We start from the raw sequence: 17,422 nt of genomic DNA on the forward strand, positions 1-17,422 counted from the left end.
TTGCTTGTTAATTTCACCTCTCATAACCTCAACAGCACTTAACTATGACCAGTGATAGCCTCTGTGTTGTTGATTTGACCTCTAATGACCCTTAACCTATCCATCTCTACTCTGCCTGAGGATATCTGGAGTGAGTTGACCAAGAGGGAGTGAATTGACAGAGGTATATTTGGAGTGAATTGACCAAGAGGGAGTGACTTGACAGAGGTATATTTGGAGTGAATTGACCAAGAGTGAGTGAATTGACAGAGGTATATTTGGAGTGAATTGACCAAGAGTGTGAGTTGACAGCGGTTGTATATTTTTGGGGTGAGTTGACCAAGAGTGAGTGAGTTGACAGTGGTTGTATATTTTTGGGGTGAGTTGACCAAGAGTGAATTGACAGAGGTTGAATATATTTTTTCTCCGCTTCTAAACACACTAAATTCCTCTTCTATAAAACACTCTAAAACCTTATATCATTTTTCCTCGTCCTTTCCTGAAGACAAAATGCTTATGAAAATTTTCTTCTCTCTTGAACAAACTAAATTTTCTTCTACAAAACACCCAAGAACTTATATAATTTTTTCCTCCTCCACTCCTGAAGACAAAATACTTATAAGACTTTTTTCTTCTCTCTTGAGCAAACAAAATTTTCTTCTTCTACAAAACACTCCCAAGAACTTATATAATTTTTTCCTCCTCCACTCCTGAAGACAAAATACTTATAAGACTTTTTTTCTTCTCTCTTGAGCAAACAAAATTGTCTTCTACAAAACACTCCCAAGAGCTTATATAATTTTTTCCTCCTCCACTCCTGAAGACAAAATACTTATAAGACTTTTTTTCTTCTCTCTTGAGCAAACAAAATTGTCTTCTACAAAACACTCCCAAGAGCTTATATAATTTTTTCCTCCTCCACTCCTGAAGACAAAATACTTATAAGACTTTTTTTCTTCTTTCTTGAACACGCAAAATTTTCTTCTACAAAACACCTGAGAGCTTATATAATTTTTTCCTCCTACGCTCCTGAAGACAAAATACTTATAAGACTTTTTTCTTCTCTCTTGAACACACAAAACTGTCTTCTACAAAACACTCCCAAAAGGCTATATTATTTTTTCTTCGTACTCTTCTGAAGACAAAATGCTTATAAAAATTTTCTTCTCTCTTGAACACACACAAAACTGTCTTCTACAAAACACTCCCAAGAGCTTATATAATTTTTTCCTCCTCCACTCCTGAAGACAAAATACTTATAAGACTTTTTTCTTCTCTCTTGAACAAACTAAATTTTCTTCTACAAAACACTCCCAAGAACTTATATAATTTTTTCCTCCTTCGCTCCTGAAGACAAAATACTTATAAGACTTTTTTCTTCTCTCTTGAACACACACTAAATTTTCTTCTACAAAACACCCAAGAACTTATATAATTTTTTCCTCCTCCACTCCTGAAGACAAAATACTTATAAGACTTTTTTCCTTCTTTCTTGAACACAAACTAAATTTTCTTCTACAAAACACTCCCAAGAGCTTATATTATATTTTCCTTGTACTCTCCTGAAGACAAAATGCATATAAAAATTTTCTTCTCTCTTGAACACACTAAATTTTCTTCTACAAAACACTCCCAAGAACTTATATAATTTTTTCCTCCTCCACTCCTGAAGACAAAATGCTTATAAAAATTTTCTTCTCCCTTGAACACACATTAAATTTTCTTCTACAAAACACCCGAGAGCTTATATAATTTTTTCCTCCTCCGCTCCTGAAGACAAAATACGGATAAGACTTTTTCCTTCTTTCTCTAACGCGCGAAAATGTCTTCTACAAAACACTCTCAAAAGGTTAGATTAGTTTTTCCTCCTTTCTTTACGACACAAACAGCTTGGTATTAATTTTTCCTCCTTTTCCTGCAGACTAACAGCGCCTCTCCTCTCCTCTCTTCTCAAAACACTATATTATCTTTTATAAAACACTCCCAATGGCTTGTATTATTTCCTCCTCCTTTCTTTACGACACAAACAGCTTGGTATTAAGTTTTCCTCCTTTTCCTGCAGACTAACAGCGCCTCTCCTCTCCTCTCTTCTCAAAACACTATATTATCTTTTATAAAACACTCCCAATGGCTTGTATTATTTTTTTCTCCTTTTCTTAGACCACAAACAACTTGGTATTAATTTTTCCTCCTTTTCCTGCAGACTAACAGCTCCTCTCCTCTCCTCTCTTCTCAAAACACTATATTTATTAAGGATTGTATTATTTTTTCTTCCTTTTCTAAAGACACAAACAGCTTATAGCAATTTTCCTTCCTTTCTTTAAAACACAAACAGCTATTATTTTCTTTTCCTCCTTTCTTGAAAATGCAAATTATCTTTTCCTTTCTTTCTTTAGAACACAAACAGATATTATTTTCTTTTCCTTCTTTCTTGAAAACACAAATTATAATCTTTTCCTCCTTTCTTGAAAACAAACTGCTATTATTTTCTTTTCCTCCTTTCTTGAAAACACAAATTATAATCTTTTCCTCCTTTCTTGAAAACAAACTGCTATTATTTTCTTTTCCTTCTTTCTTGAAAACACAAATTATAATCTTTTCTTCCTTTCTTGAAAACACAAACACCTTACATAATCTGCTCCACCATTCCTGAACACTCAGCAGCTTCAATCTTTTTCCTCCTCCTCCTGAAGTCAGCTGTAGGGGTGGTGGGAGAGGCGGCCAGTGCTGAGAGGTGCTGAGTGCTGCCCAGCGTCACAGCACCGCCACAGCTGCTGGGGTTGGCCGCAGAGATGGCTCCCCCCACCACCACCTGTAAGAGACACATTTGAGATAGTAAGGTCAGCAGTGTCCCCTCCATCCCTCCCTGTTTTCCTTCCTTGTGGACGAGCGTTTGACCCGTAAGTGTAACATCTCTCCCTGTGCTTAACATAGAGGGTCAGAGTGTAAAGAAATGCTGTTCTGGCCATATGTTCCTTTCCTTCATTCTCACCTTTTTTTACAACAAAGGAGACAGCTCAAGGGCACAAAAAAATGAAACAATAAAAAAAGCCCTCCTCTCTTTTTCATATTGCAATTACCTCGGTAAATATGGAGGATCACCGCGCGCCTCCAATATTGCTCCCACAAGAATAATAACCTTTCCAAGGCATCCCAAAGTGTTGTACTTCTCTAGTTTTACCGGCGCATCAAACATACACTGCGTCTACAAGTGATGATAGGAAATAACAGATAATATTCCTCTCCCCTTCAACAACATTACACCATGTAGCGGGGAGGGCCATGAAGACCAGGGAAACTGTGGGGTAAAGGCAGCCATTGCAATGATGCTGTCTACCTCAAATGAAGCGTTTCTGTGCTCTACTTACAGCAAAAATATATATTTTCTGAATAAATCCTCCTGGAGTGACGGCACTGTGGGGCAGGGCCATTTTGATGGCTGTCAATAAGGCAACAGTACACGTGCTCAATAAAGGCAGGTAACCTCTCCCTTGCTAAGGGATTGAGTGTTAAGGCAAAATTGAGTATTAAATGTAAGAGATTCCGGAGTTCAAGTAGTTGGTTTGAGAGGCTTTTGTGTTTGTTTCATATGTGTGACGCTTATATACAGGGGCCGCGGTCAGGTGTTTCTTGGCTTGCCTCCGCCCGGCCCACCAGTATTTGTAGAGGAGAAATGGCGGCCAGCTGTGGTGGCTGTGAGGAGCAGCATTCCCAGGTTTGGAAGGCACACTCACCATTTCCCCAGCTATTTGGCAGAGTCCACATTCAAGCGGACTTTCCCGGATGTTGGTGCGCGGTGCCACCATTTCCTTCTCCACGCTGCAACAACATATATATCCCGTCCAGTACAGGTATGACTTTATCGTTTTAAGGGGAGGGGTTCAGGGGGGGCACAGCACCCCTTGGTTAGCAGGGGGTTCGAGGGGGACAAAGCCCCTCCCTTAGCTGTCAGGTTATGTAAAATTTGGTTGTAGTAGTTTAAATATGCTCCAACAACCAAAAAACCCCAACTTCCCGCGGGTCCCCCAAACTTTGCGGAACGACCAGAAGTAAAGGGTTAACAGGTAACAAACAGGTAAGAACAGGTATGAGCCCCGCCCAGGTATAGCATCAGTATCTATCACCTGACTGACGTGCGTACAGACTGGCAGGCCGCGTACAAACTGGTGAAAGCGAATAAGTTACCGTAGAGGGTCAACAGAAAACAGGCGGGGAAAGAGGAAATGGGGGAAATGAAAACGAAAGGGGAAATGGGGAAAACGAAAGGGGAAACGGGAAAAAGGGAAGGGGATATGGGAAATGAAAACGAAAGGGGAAATGGAGAAAATGGGGAAAATGAAAACGAAAGGGGAAATGGGGAAAACGAAAGGGGAAACGGGGAAAATGGGGAAAATGAAAACGAAAAGGGAAATGGGGAAAATGGGAAAAATGAAAACAAAAGGGGAAATGGGGAAAATGGGGAAAATGAAAACGAAAAGGGAAATGGGGAAAACAAAATGGGAAATGGGAAAATGAAAACGAAAGGAAATGGGAAAATGAAAACGAAAGGGAAATGGGGAAAATGAAAACGAAAATGGAAATGGGGAAAACGAAAGGGTAAATGAAAACGAAAGGGGAAATGGGGAAAATGGGGAAAATGAAAACGAAAGGGGAAATGGGGAAAACGAAAGGGTGGGGAAAATGAAAACGAAAGGGGAAATGGGGAAAATGAAAACGAAAGGGGAAATGGGGAAAACGAAAGGGGAAACGGGGAAAATGGGGAAAATGAAAACGAAAGGGGAAATGGGGAAAACGAAAGGGGAAATGGGAAAAAGGGAAGGGGAAATGGGGAAAATGAAAACGAAAGGGGAAATGGGGAAAATGAAAACGAAAGGGGAAATGGGGAAAATGAAAACGAAAGGGGAAATGGGGAAAATGAAAACGAAAGGGGAAATGGGGAAAATGAAAACGAAAGGGGAAATGGGGAAAACGAAAGGGGAAACGGGAAAAAGGGAGAGGAAATGGGGAAAATGAAAACGAAAGGGGAAACGGGAAAAAGGGAGAGGAAATGGGGAAAATGAAAACGAAAGGGGAAATGGGGAAAATGAACACGAAAGGGGAAATGGGGAAAACGAAAGGGGAAATGGGAAAAAGGGAGAGGAAATGGGGAAAATGAAAACGAAAGGGGAAATGGGGAAAATGGGGAAAATGAACACGAAAGGGGAAATGGGGAAAACGTAAGGGGAAACGGGAAAAAGGGAAGGGGAAATGGGAAATGAAGAGTAAAAAACGAAAGAGCAATTGGGGAAAAAATAAGGGGAAAAGGAAATAGGGTCAAGAAAACAGATATCCCGCCCCGCCCCCTTGACAGCCCCGGCCCCGCTTAGCCACAGGATCCCGGGGCAAGGGGGTCGGGGCAGGTCATCGGTCACCCGGGGAATACCTCGTGGGGGGCGCCGCTCCCTCCCTGGTGCCAGAAATCCCCCGCGGCTTCCCCTGAGAGGCTGGGTGACAGCGGCCGGGAGGAGCAGTGTTGCCAATACAAACAATGGCACAATATCGTACTCAACACTGTTTTGTTTTGTTTTGATTGATTGTTTATTATTGCAGGGAAACAACAAAGGAGAAGGGAGGAACATGCCATCCCAACCCCCAGGCAGTACAGTGAGTGATGATGCAGCTATATTTTTTTTTATAGTAATACGAAAAAGACTATGGTAAGAATGAATGCACAAGGGAAGAGGGTTTTCTGAGCCTTTATTACCGCCATCAAGCATAAAAATTGACAGCTTTAATATTGACTTAAGGTGGATATCGTTATTTGTGCAGGTATTATGTGGGAGGGTCATGCTTCAAGTACGACAATCTGGCACCGTCGACTAATATCTCAACACCATATCGTACTCAACACTATTTTATGTTTCTGGGCCATTATTACCGCCATCAAGCATAAAAATTGACAGCTTTAACATTGACTTAAGGTGGATATCGTTATTTGTGTGGGTATTATGTGGGCGGGTCATGCTTCAAGTACGACAATCTGGCACCTCAACACCATATCGTACTCAACACTATTTTATGTTTCTGGGCCATTATTATCGCCATCAAGCATAAAAATTGACAGCTTTAACATTGACTTAAGGTGGATATCGTTATTTGTGTGGGTATTATGTGGGCGGGTCATGCTTCAAGTTCGACAATCTGGCACCGTCGACTAATATCTCAACACCATATCGTATTCAACACTATTTTATGTGTCTGGGCCATTATTATCGCCATCAAGCATACAAATTGACAGCTTTAACATTGACTTAAGGTGAATATCGTTATTTGTGTGGGTATTATGTGGGCGGGTCATGCTTCAAGTACGACAATCTGGTGGCACCGCTGACCAACACTTCTTGATGCCAGATTGTCGTACTCTGCCTCTTATATCTGCCGATTTCCGACCCAATAAACTGCTTTCATCACCCCAATGACTGCTTTCATATATAGTTATTGTTTAAATGGTTAATTACTGGTGTTTCTTGGCAAGTTATGAGCCAGAAACCGGTAAATGCGTGGATCTGAGTGCGATAATCTCTCTCTCTCTCTCTACAGTAATTAAGCTATTTTTTTTTTTTTTTGGCCTCATTCAACTTTACTGTAAAAAAAAGTGAATATAACGTTAATAAAATAATGGACCAGAATAAGATAACCACAAAATGAACTATCTCTCATTCACACACACACACACACTCTCTCTCTCTCTCTCTCTCTCTCTACAGTAAGCTTTTTTTTTGGTCTCATTCAACTTTACTGTCAAAAAAATTAATATAATGTTAATTAAATAATGAACCAGAATGAAATAACCACAAAATGAACTATCTCTCATTCACACACACACACACACACACACACGCGCTCTCTCTCTCTCTCTACAGTAAGCCTTTTTTTTGGTCTCATTCAACTTTACTGTAAAAAAATTGAATATAACGTTAATGAAATAATGAACCAGAATGAAATAACCACAAAATGAACTCTCTCTCATTCACACACACACACACACACACTCTCTCTCTCTCTCTCTCTCTCTCTCTCTCTCTCTCTGTAGTAAGCTTTTTTTTTGGTCTCATTCAACTTTACTGTAAAAAAAATTAATATAATGTTAATGAAATAATGAACCAGAATAAGATAACCACAAAATGAACTATCTCTCATTCACACACACACACACACACGCTCTCTCTCTCTCTCTACAGTAAGCCTTTTTTTTGGTCTCATTCAACTTTACCATCAAAAAAGTGAATAAAATTAATAATAATGAATTTAATCAACTCTGCTTCCTTAACTTTAAACAATAAATTAATAAAAATGAATAAAATACAATTGATACATGACACAACCCACCCATCACCTTCCCTTACTGCATAAAACAATAAAATAACAATAAAATAACAAAATAACCACATACTAACTCCCTTACCTGTCCCTCCCCACACCTGAGAGCCTCGTTAACTAGCCTACCTGTGTGCTAAGGTAAATAAGGAAGGTGAGAGGGATTTAATCATACTTGGCTACACTTGACGTGATTTTATTAACACAAAAGATATAGCAAGTTCCTAACAATATCTTACTCTGTGCTATCCTAAGGGGGGTGGGGGAGAGAGAGAGAGAGAGAAATAAAAAATGAGAGATAGGAAAAGAGAAAAAAGAAAATAAAGAAAGGGAGAGAGGAAGAGAGAGAGAGAGAGAGAGAGAGAAATATAAAAAAAATGAGAAAAAAAGAGAAGAGAAAAAAGAAAATAAAGAAAGGGAGAAAGGAAGAGAGAGAGAGAGAAATATAAAAAAATGAGAAAAAGATAGGAAAAGAGAAAAAAGAAAATAAAGAAAGGGAGAGAGAGAGAGAGAGAGAGAGAGAGAGAGAGAGAGAGAGAGAGATGGAAACAAATATATCCAATAGAAAAAAATAAAATGAAAAAAATATACATGAAAAACTAGAAAAAGATTGAAAAAAATAAATAAAAAAATAAATAAGCATAAAAATTACAAAAAACAAATAAAAAAAAAAACAATAAAAATCAACCAAGAAAAAGACTCCTACCACTAACTACCACTACCACAACCACCATCAATACCACTACAGCGTGAGAATTGACGAGGCTTGCTCCTGGAGAAGGCTTTGCATGCTAGACACATCGCGACACCAATCAGTCAGCCTATCCATCATTGACGCCAGCTGCTTCTTGTCCAACACCCTAGGCTGGACCCAGGTGATGTTGACCTTGCCCTCCACCTGGTCGATGGTGCCCCGGACAAGGCCGAGGGACAGGGCGCGCATTACCATGACCTCAACTTGGTTCATGGGGAGTCCGGTCTCTCGCGCGATTTCGACGAAGGTGAGTTGGCGGTCGTAGGCTTTGCGCTGGAAGGTCATCTGAGGGAGGAGAGAGAGAGAGGGGTGATTAGAGAGAACTAGGAGAGAGTGATTGGGAGGGAAGAATTAAGTACAGGAGGTAGAAAGTATGAAAGAATGAGAGAGGGCACAGTGATGGGAGTTTTGGAAAGATTGGAGGTAGGAAACAGTGCTCAGAAGGGAAAGACTCCGATGGTTTGGACATGTAAAGAGAGCAGGGGAGGACACAGTGCTGGGAGAGACTGGAGGTAGGAAACAGTGCTCAGAAGGGAAAGACTCTGATGGTTTGGACATGTAAAGAGAGCAGGGGAGGACACAGTGCTGGGAGAGACTGGAGGTAGGAAACAGTGCTCAGAAGGGAAAGACTCCGATGGTTTGGACATGTAAAGAGAGCAGGGGAGGACACAGTGCTGGGAGAGACTGGAGGTAGGAAACAGTGCTCCGAAGGGAAAGACTCTGATGGTTTGGACATGAAAAGAGAGCAGGGGAGGACACAGTGATGGGAGTTTTGGAGAGATTGGAGGTAGGAAACAGTGCTCAGAAGGGAAAGACTCTGATGGTTTGGACATGTAAAGAGAGCAGGGGAGGACACAGTGCTGGGAGAGACTGGAGGTAGGAAACAGTGCTCAGAAGGGAAAGACTCTGATGGTTTGGACATGTAAAGAGAGCAGGGGAGGACACAGTGCTGGGAGAGACTGGAGGTAGGAAACAGTGCTCAGAAGGAAAAGACTCTGATGGTTTGGACATGTAAGGAGAGCAGGGGAGGACACAGTGCTGGGAGAGACTGGAGGTAGGAAACAGTGCTCAGAAGGGAAAGACTCTGATGGTTTGGACATGTACAGAGAGCAGGGCAGAGATTGAGTCCAGTAACAACACCAGCAACCCTCGGCTCATCCCTCGGCCCCTACCTCCATTAAACACAGGAGCCGGATCTTCTCTCTCAGCTGGTTCTCCTTGGTCAACAGGTCCGGCTGGGTGCTCCACTGGCTCTTCATGGCCTCGAACTTGTTGATATTTCCCTCGTTGAACGCCAGCAGGAGGTCACGGAGCCACTCAGATGATGACCCCTTTAGTGCCTCCAGTATGGGGTGTGCCAACTGTGGGGAGGGAGAGGGAAAGTTTCGTTTAGTCGGCGCAACATCTGTGGTCATATGCCGGAGAGAGACAGAAGGGGAAGGAAGGAAAGTTTCGTTTAGTGGGCGCAACATCTGTGGTCATATGCCGGAGAGAGACAGAAGGGGAAGGAAGGAAAGTTTTGTTTAGTCGGCGCAACATCTGTGGTCAAATGCCGGAGAGAGACAGTAGGGGAAGGAATTATAGGAGAAGGGAACAGACCCCAGGAGACGGGACACAACCCCCGATTATTACCGGTTACCCTTTCACTGCGGGGGGGACAGGGGCGTAGGGTATCGGAAAAGCCGCCCAAATTTTTCCACTCCGCCCGGGAATCGAACCCGGGCTCTCTCGGTTGTGGGGAGGGAGAGGGGGCGGGGGGGGGAGAGTTGGCTAAAGATGAAAGGTAGTGAGGTAAATTAGGTAAAAGCGATGATTGGGGTAAATTTAGGTAAGGACGGTAAGGTAAGGAGAGTAAGGTAAGTATGTATGGAAGGAAAGGGGTGAGGGAAAGGGAAGGAAATGGAGAGAAGGGAAAGGGAAAGGAAGGAAGGGAAGGAAAGGGGAAGGAAGGAGGAGGGAAAGGAAGGAAAGGGGAAGGAAGGAGGGAATGGAAGGAAAAGGAGAAGGAAAGAAGGGAAAAGGAAGGAAAAGAAAGGAAAGGAAAAGGCAGAGAAAACATGAAACTATGAAAGAATGACAAGGAAGGAAAAGGAGAAGGAAAGAAGGGAAAGGAAAGGAAAGGGAAAGGCAGGGAAAAGTGACAAGGAAGGAATGAAAAGGAAGAAAAAGGAAAAGAAATGGAGGGGAAAAGAAGAGAAGGGAAGAGAAAGAACAGGAGGAAAGAAGGAAAGAAAAGAGAAGAGAAGAACAGGGACAAGAAATGGAAGGGAAGGGAAAGGAAGGAAAGGGAAGGGAAAGAAAGGGAAGGGAAAGGAATCTATAGGAGAGGAAAGGGGAGAGAGAGGGAACACACACACACACACACACACACACACATGGAACGGACTTGACGAGGAGACTGTGTGTGCAAAAACGATTCATGAACTTAAAGCCAAACTGCATAATTAGCGTTATGGAGACGGGACACCACGAACCTAGTACAGCTCTTTCCCTGTATTTCACAACTAGGTAAACACACACACACACACACACACACTCACCAGCTCGCCAAAGTTGTATATCCCTTCCCCAAGCAGTGCGGCCAGACCGAGGTAGAAGGCTTGCTTATTCTGCGTCTCAGAGTCCAGATTCTGAAGCTCAATGCAGCCCAGATACCGCAGGGCAGCCCGGTAATAGTCCGAGTGGGCCCCGCTGCGACAGTACAGCTCGGACGCAAGGAGATAGAACCTGGTGTGGGGGGGGGAGAAAAGGGGGGGGTGTATTGGGGTGGTGTGGGAAGGAAGGGAATGGATGAATAGGAGGAGAGAATGGAGGGAAGGGAAGGGAATGGATGGATGGGAGAGAGGAGGGAATGGATGGAAGGGGAAGGAAGGGAAGGGATGGATGGGGAGAAAGGGGAGGGAATGGAAGGGAAGGGAAGGGATGGGAAGGAAGGGAAAAAGAGGAAAAGGGAAGGAGGGGAAAGGAAAGAAAGGGAAGAGAAAAGAAGGGAAAGGAGTGGAAGGGAGAGAAAAAACAAGGAAAGGATGGGAAGGAAAAAGGAAAAGGAAAGAAATGAAAAGGAAAAAGAAAGAAAGTAAGAAGAGATAGATAGATAGAAAGAAAGAAACTAACAGGGAAAAAAAAAAACTACATAATCAACTTCATATTCATCAATCTTAACACACACACACACACACACACACACACACACACACACACACACGCACACACACACTCACTTTCCATGCACGGGGGTCACTCCGTCAATCTCGTCAAGCAGCTTCTCCGTTTCGTCGAGGATCTTCTTGGTTTTGGCCTGGTCTTCGAGGCGGGTGAGGGTGACCTGGGGGGTGAGGGGGTGAGGGGGGTGAGGATGGGATGGAGTAGAGAGGTCAGACACTCAGTTAGTCAATCATTTATTTAACTGCGCCTGAAGGGGATAGTCGCGTCCCGTCCCGTGCGCAAGGAAAGGGTTAAGGGAGCATATATCATACTCAAATCCCCTTACCTTCCCCTCCCTTACCCACAACCAGCAACTATCATCTCCTCCCCACCAATCTTCCCTCTCCTAATCCCCCCCCTTCACACCTGTACCATCCCTCACCTGGGCAATCAGCACGTTAGCCAGCACCCTCGCCTCCTGGTGGTCTGACACCTTAGGGATGATGCGCTCCACGAAGGTCACAGCCTCATTGGGGTCGACGTGCTGGGTGATGACCTCTCCGGCGATGGTGGCCAGGGACAGCGGATTGACCCTGGGGGGAGAGAGAGGAGGGGTGAAGGGTGACTATTTTTTTTTTTACAACAAAGGAGACAGCTCAAGGGCACGAAAATAGAAAACAATAATAAATAAGCCCGCTACTCACTGCTCCTAAAAAAAAGAATCAAAAGAGGTGACCGAAAGAGAGGTCAATTTCGGTGATTGTGTGTGTGTGTGTGTGGGGTTAGAGAAGGGGGTTAACTATGGATGGGTGGGGGTTAGAGAAGGGGTTAACTATAGGTGGGGTTAGAGAAGGGGGTTAGCTATGGATGGGGGGGTAGAGAAGGGGGTTAACTATGGGGTGGGGGTTAGAGAAGGGGGTTAACTATGGGGTGGGGGTTAGAGAAGGGGGGTTAACTATGGGGTGGGGGTTAGAGAAGGGGGTTAACTATGGGGTGGGGGTTAGAGAAGGGGGTTAACTATGGGTGTGGGGTGTAGAGAAGGGGGGGTTAACTATGGGGGGGGGTTAGAGAAGGGGTTTTGAATCTATGGAGGTGAAGGGGTAGAACAGGGGATTGAAAGCAAGGAGGAGAGGGGTAGAGAAAGGGGTAATTCTGGTAAGGGGTATTAAAGCTAAGGGGTGAAGGGGTTTGGAAGGGGTGGGGGTATTAAAAAGGGGTTCATTCTACTAGGTGAAGGGGTAGAAATGGGGTTTAATTCTAAGAGGATTGGGTTGGGAAGGGAAGTGATTCTGGTAGGGGGATTAAAGCTATGGGGTTGAGGGGGTGGAAGGGGTTGAGAGAGAGACGGGGGGGGGTAGAGGTAAAGGAAAGGGGTTGATTCTAATGGGTTGTGATAGGGTAGAATGGGGTTGACTATAAGGGAGGTAGGAGAATAGAAAATGGGGTTGATTTGGGGGGGGTGAGGGGTGGGGGTTAGAAGAGGTTGACTGAGGGATTGGGAAGGAAAAATAAGGTTGTGTATGTCTCTCTCTCTCTCTCTCTCTCTCTCTCTCTCTCTCTCTCTCTCTCTCCAGATGTAAAAAAAAACCAATGTATATATTAAGGAAACTGATATACAACTGTAGTTATAAATAAATGTTTTAAATCTCTCTCTCTCTCTCTCTCTCTCTCTCTCTCTCTCTCTCTCTCTCTCTCTCTCTCTCTCTCTCTCTCTAAAACAACAACATCACCTTGTTCTCCAGTTCACTGATGAGGTAGGGTATCTCTCTCTCTCTCTCTCTCTCTCTCTCTCTCTCTCTCTCTCTCTCTCTCTCTCTCACACCAAAACATCACCTACTTGTTCTCGAGCTCACAGATGAGGTTGTTGTACAGGGTGATGAGCTCGGTGCCTTCCCTCATCGCTGGCTCCTTCACCAGGCTCATCAGTGCCAGGGTCAGCTGATGCCATAACCTGCAACGGGGGGAAGAGGGGAGGGAGAGAGGGGGGGTATTAGAATAGAGTCTCATGTGTTTAACTGTCACCAAAATATCGCTGTTACATTATCAATCCATTACCATATATAATCACTCACTATTTCCCCTGTTATCCTCACAATCACTCATTATTTTCACTCTTTCACAATCACTATCATATCACCATTAAATTATCATCCCATTACCATATATAATCACTCACTATTTCCCCTGTTATCCTCACTATCACTCATTATTTTCACTCTTTCACAATCACTATCATATCACCATTAAATTATCATCCCATTACCATATATAATCACTCACTATTTCCCATGTTATCCTCACTATCACTCATTATTTTCACTCTTTCACAATCACTATCATATCACCATTAAATTATCATCCCATTACCATATATAATCACTCACTATTTCCCATGTTATCCTCACAATCACTCATTATTTTCACTCTTTCACAATCATTACCACACTATCAATTGTCCCTCTCTCTCCTCCCTTTCCCTTCTCTTTCCTTTCTTTCTCTTCCATTTCTTGTCCTTCTCCTTCCTTGTCTATTCCCTGTCTTTCCCTTTCCTTCCTTTTCCCTTCTATCCTTTCCCTCCTTTTCCCTTCTTTCATTCTCACCATCACATAATCACTCCCATGTTGCCCTCACCATCATGTATTAGGTAAGGATTGTGAACACTTCTATTGTATCTTATTGTGTGGTGAGTGGCGAGTGCTGTCTGCCGTGGGATAGAATGTTGGGTGTACTTCTAGATAAATACCAAATACAATGCGTTGAGGTTAGGTTGTGTCCTGAGGTAATTTCAATCTTTAACATGTGGAAAATTACCTGTCTGCCGTGGAATAGAATGTCGGGTGTAATTCTAGATAAATACCAAATACAACGCGCCCAGGAGGTTAGGTTGTGTGCTGATGCGATTTTTCTCTTTGACATTGTGGAAAATTACCTCATAACTTAGTGGGACATAAAATATCGACAAAAATACAAGGACAAGTTGAACCTCTTCCTCTTGTCAATAATATATAAAAACATCACTTACTTATTATTATGTACGGAAGCGATTTCTACTCTCTACAATGTGTAAAATTTCCTCCTAACTTCCGAAAAAATACATAAATACTAATATGAATTGACCCCCTTCCTCATGTCCACTTAAATAAACCACTTATTATTAAACACTCCCATCTCCCTGAACTTAGAGAAATGTACCTTTAGAACATAATATACCTAGGAAATACTGTAGGAGTGAGTTATAGCCTTAGAAAATACAATACTTATAAATTACTGACAGAGAAGTTGGACCCCTTTCACTTACTTCTTATATAGCTTTTCCACCTCCCTGAACTTAGAGAAATGTACCTTTAGAACATAATATACTAAGGAAATACTGTAGGAGTGAGTTATACCCTTAGAAAATACAATACTTATAAATCACTGACAGAGAAATTGGACCCCATAAATAACCCACATACCTATTACATAACACTCCCATATCCCTGAACTAAGAGATATAACACCAAAAAACATAATATACCTAGGAAATACTGTAGGAGTGAGTTATACCCTTAGAAAATACAATACTTATAAATTACTGACAGACAAGTTGAACCCCATAAATAACCCACATACCTATTACAAAACACTCCCATCTCCCTGAACTTAGAGAAATATACCTTTAGAACATAATATACCTAGGAAATACTGTAGGAGTGAGTTATACCCTTAGAAAATACAATACTTATAAATTACTGAGAGACAAGTTGAACCCCATTCCTCTCGTCCCCATAAATAAACCACATTTTATCAAACACTCCCATATCCCTGAACTTAAGAGATATAACCCCAAAAAACATAATATACCAAGGAAATATTGTAGGAGTGAGTTATACCCTTAGAAAATACAATACTTATAAATTACTGAGAGACAAGTTGGACCCCATAAATAACCCACATACCTATTACAAAACACTCCCATCTCCCTGAACTTAAGAGATACAACCCTAAAGAACATAATATACTTAGGAAATACTGTAGGAGTGAGTTATACCCTTAGAAAATACAATACTTATAAATTACTGACAGACAAGTTGAACCCCATTCCTCTTGCCACCATAAATAAACCACATATTATCAAACACTCCCATATCCCTGAACTTAAGAGATACAACCCGAAAGAACATAATATACTTAGGAAATACTGTAGGAGTGAGTTATACCCTTAGAAAATACAATACTTATAAATTACTGACAGACAAGTTGAACCCCATAGATAGCCCACATACCTAGCCTATTACATAACACTCCCATATCCCTGAACTTAGAGAAATATACCTTTAGAACATAATATACTAAGGAAATACTGTAGGAGTGAGTTATACCCTTAGAAAATACAAAACTTATAAATTACTGAGAGACAAGTTGGACCCCATAAATAACCCACATACCTATTACAAAACACTCCCATCTCCCTGAACTTAAGAGATACAACCCTAAAGAACATAATATACTTAGGAAATACTGTAGGAGTGAGTTATACCCTTAGAAAATACAAAACTTATAAATTACTGAGAGACAAGTTGAACCCCATTCCTCTCGCCCCCATAAATAAACCACATATTATCAAACACTCCCATATCCCTAAACTTAGAGATATAACCCCAAAAAACATAATATACCAAGGAAATACTGTAGGAGTGAATAATACCCTTAGAAAATACAAAACTTATAAATTACTGACAGACAAGTTAGACCCCCATAAATAACCCACATACCTATTACATAACACTCCCATCTCCCTGAACTTAAGAGATACAACCCTAAAGAACATAATGTACTTAGGAAATACTGTAGGAGTGAGTTATACCCTTAGAAAATACAATACTTATAAATTACTGAGAGACAAGTTGAACCCCATTCCTCTTGCCCCCATAAATAAACCACATATTATCAAACACTCCCATCCCCCTGAACTTAGAGACATAACCCCAAAAAACATAATATACCAAGGAAATACTGTAGGAGTGAGTTATACCCTTAGAAAATACAATACTTATAAATTACTGAGAGACAAGTTAGACCCCCTCTCTCTCTACTCATCCCCTGCATCAGTATTAAAACCGTAGAGAGCGTAGAGCTTATATTACATGCTGAGGTGATTTATACTCTCAAAAATGTGGAAATTTGTCTCTAAACATAAAAAAAGATCAAAAATGAATATAAGTTAACATCCCTTCCTCCCGTCAGTACAAACCCTGACTCACTTCTTGTTGTAGAGCTCCTCCATCTCCCCGAACTTATTGGAGAGCTCCGCGGGGGAGTTCTCCTTCTTGGCGGTGAGATATGCTTCCACTTTGCTGTTCATGGCGGCGGTGGTGGCGGAAAATGGTACAAGAGAGAGACTCACGCCGGGCGCCTGGGGATGACTGGCTTGTTGTGGCTGTGACGTCACGGGGGGATGCGTTCACCGGGCCTAAAATATTTATCTTCCTCATCTATACGCCTTTATTTTATAGTTTATGGTAAGGGAAAAATATAACAAAAATGACAGAAAGTGAAATGCGGGCTAAATATTCCTAGCTTGCCTTATTACAACACACCGCGGTATTTCGTTGGGAATATACGGACTCCATAAAATTCCTTACTCATGGTGTTACCAAATTTAAGTTCATCAGTAGATAGATAGATAGATAGATAGATAGATATAGATAGATAGATATAGATAGATAGATAGATAGATAGATAGAGAGAGAGAGAGAGAGAGAGAGAGAGAGAGAGAGAGAGAGAGAGAGAGAGAGAGAGAGAGAGAGAGAGAGAGAGAGAGATATAGATAGGTAGATTGATAGATAGATAGATAGACACATACAACTTTTCTTTTCTGTACATTCCTTTTGTCCTCCGATGAGCAGCTTCCTCCACCGTGAAAAGAAAAGGAACTGGAGATCACTAGAGTGTGTAACATCTCTCTACACTTTCTCCGCCTCCCTTAATTAACCTCACTGTCTATAGGCCTACGTTACCTGCCTGGCATTAATGAAGGTACAAGTGAGGTCTTTAGGTTTTGGTGTCCCTAGTGGTCCCCTCCGCCTCCTCGCCCCTTGAGCAGCATCCCAGCACCCAGGGACGCATATTCTCCAAGTGTTGAAAATATGGGTGATCTCACGAAATAGTTAACATATATTTGATAAAACTATGTAAATAAAGGATAAG

At 42.0% G+C, this 17,422-nt stretch overlaps 1 protein-coding gene and 2 long non-coding RNA genes across 12 annotated transcripts; 1 reads left to right on the forward strand and 2 right to left on the reverse strand.

The window, feature by feature from the left end:
- Nucleotides 1-487: 487 nt before the first annotated feature.
- On the reverse strand, nucleotides 488-5,528 carry LOC126987249 (uncharacterized). Of its 10 annotated transcripts, none has more exons than XR_007740465.1 (4): nucleotides 5,402-5,528; nucleotides 928-2,791; nucleotides 714-819; nucleotides 503-603 (listed from the first exon to the last, which is right to left on the reverse strand). It is a non-coding gene; the product is annotated as an uncharacterized LOC126987249 (long non-coding RNA). The 10 variants fall into 10 exon arrangements; XR_007740467.1 differs by lacking the exon at nucleotides 714-819 and having other exon boundaries at nucleotides 568-712; nucleotides 821-974; nucleotides 1,079-2,791; XR_007740468.1 differs by lacking the exons at nucleotides 503-603; nucleotides 714-819 and adding an exon at nucleotides 638-712 and having other exon boundaries at nucleotides 928-974; nucleotides 1,079-2,791.
- Nucleotides 5,529-7,796: 2,268 nt separating this feature from the next.
- LOC126987250 (26S proteasome non-ATPase regulatory subunit 13-like) lies at nucleotides 7,797-16,660 on the reverse strand. Its single transcript, XM_050844084.1, has 7 exons — nucleotides 16,477-16,660; nucleotides 13,071-13,184; nucleotides 11,676-11,826; nucleotides 11,311-11,414; nucleotides 10,630-10,816; nucleotides 9,262-9,450; nucleotides 7,797-8,374 (listed from the first exon to the last, which is right to left on the reverse strand). Exons 1-7 carry the CDS (start codon nucleotides 16,575-16,577, stop codon nucleotides 8,078-8,080), a joined length of 1,143 nt encoding a protein of 380 aa, XP_050700041.1. The 5' UTR covers nucleotides 16,578-16,660; the 3' UTR covers nucleotides 7,797-8,077.
- Nucleotides 8,392-9,241, forward strand: LOC126987251 (uncharacterized). Its single transcript, XR_007740470.1, has 3 exons — nucleotides 8,392-8,779; nucleotides 8,877-9,054; nucleotides 9,144-9,241. It is a non-coding gene; the product is annotated as an uncharacterized LOC126987251 (long non-coding RNA).
- Nucleotides 16,661-17,422: the final 762 nt, after the last annotated feature.

Source organism: Eriocheir sinensis, chromosome 64 (assembly GCF_024679095.1).
Source record: "Eriocheir sinensis breed Jianghai 21 chromosome 64, ASM2467909v1, whole genome shotgun sequence".
NCBI lineage: Eukaryota > Metazoa > Arthropoda > Malacostraca > Decapoda > Varunidae > Eriocheir > Eriocheir sinensis.

Coding starts and splice junctions, on each gene's coding strand:
- LOC126987250 (XM_050844084.1), bottom strand. CDS start 16,577: ATGAACAGCAAAGTGGAAGCATATCTCACCGCCAAGAAGGAGAACTCC. Junction 13,185..16,476: donor GAGGAGCTCTACAACAAGAA/GTGAGTCAGGGT, acceptor CCCCCGTTGCAG/GTTATGGCATCAGCTGACCC. Junction 11,827..13,070: donor ATCTGTGAGCTCGAGAACAA/GTAGGTGATGTT, acceptor CTCTCCCCCCAG/GGTCAATCCGCTGTCCCTGG.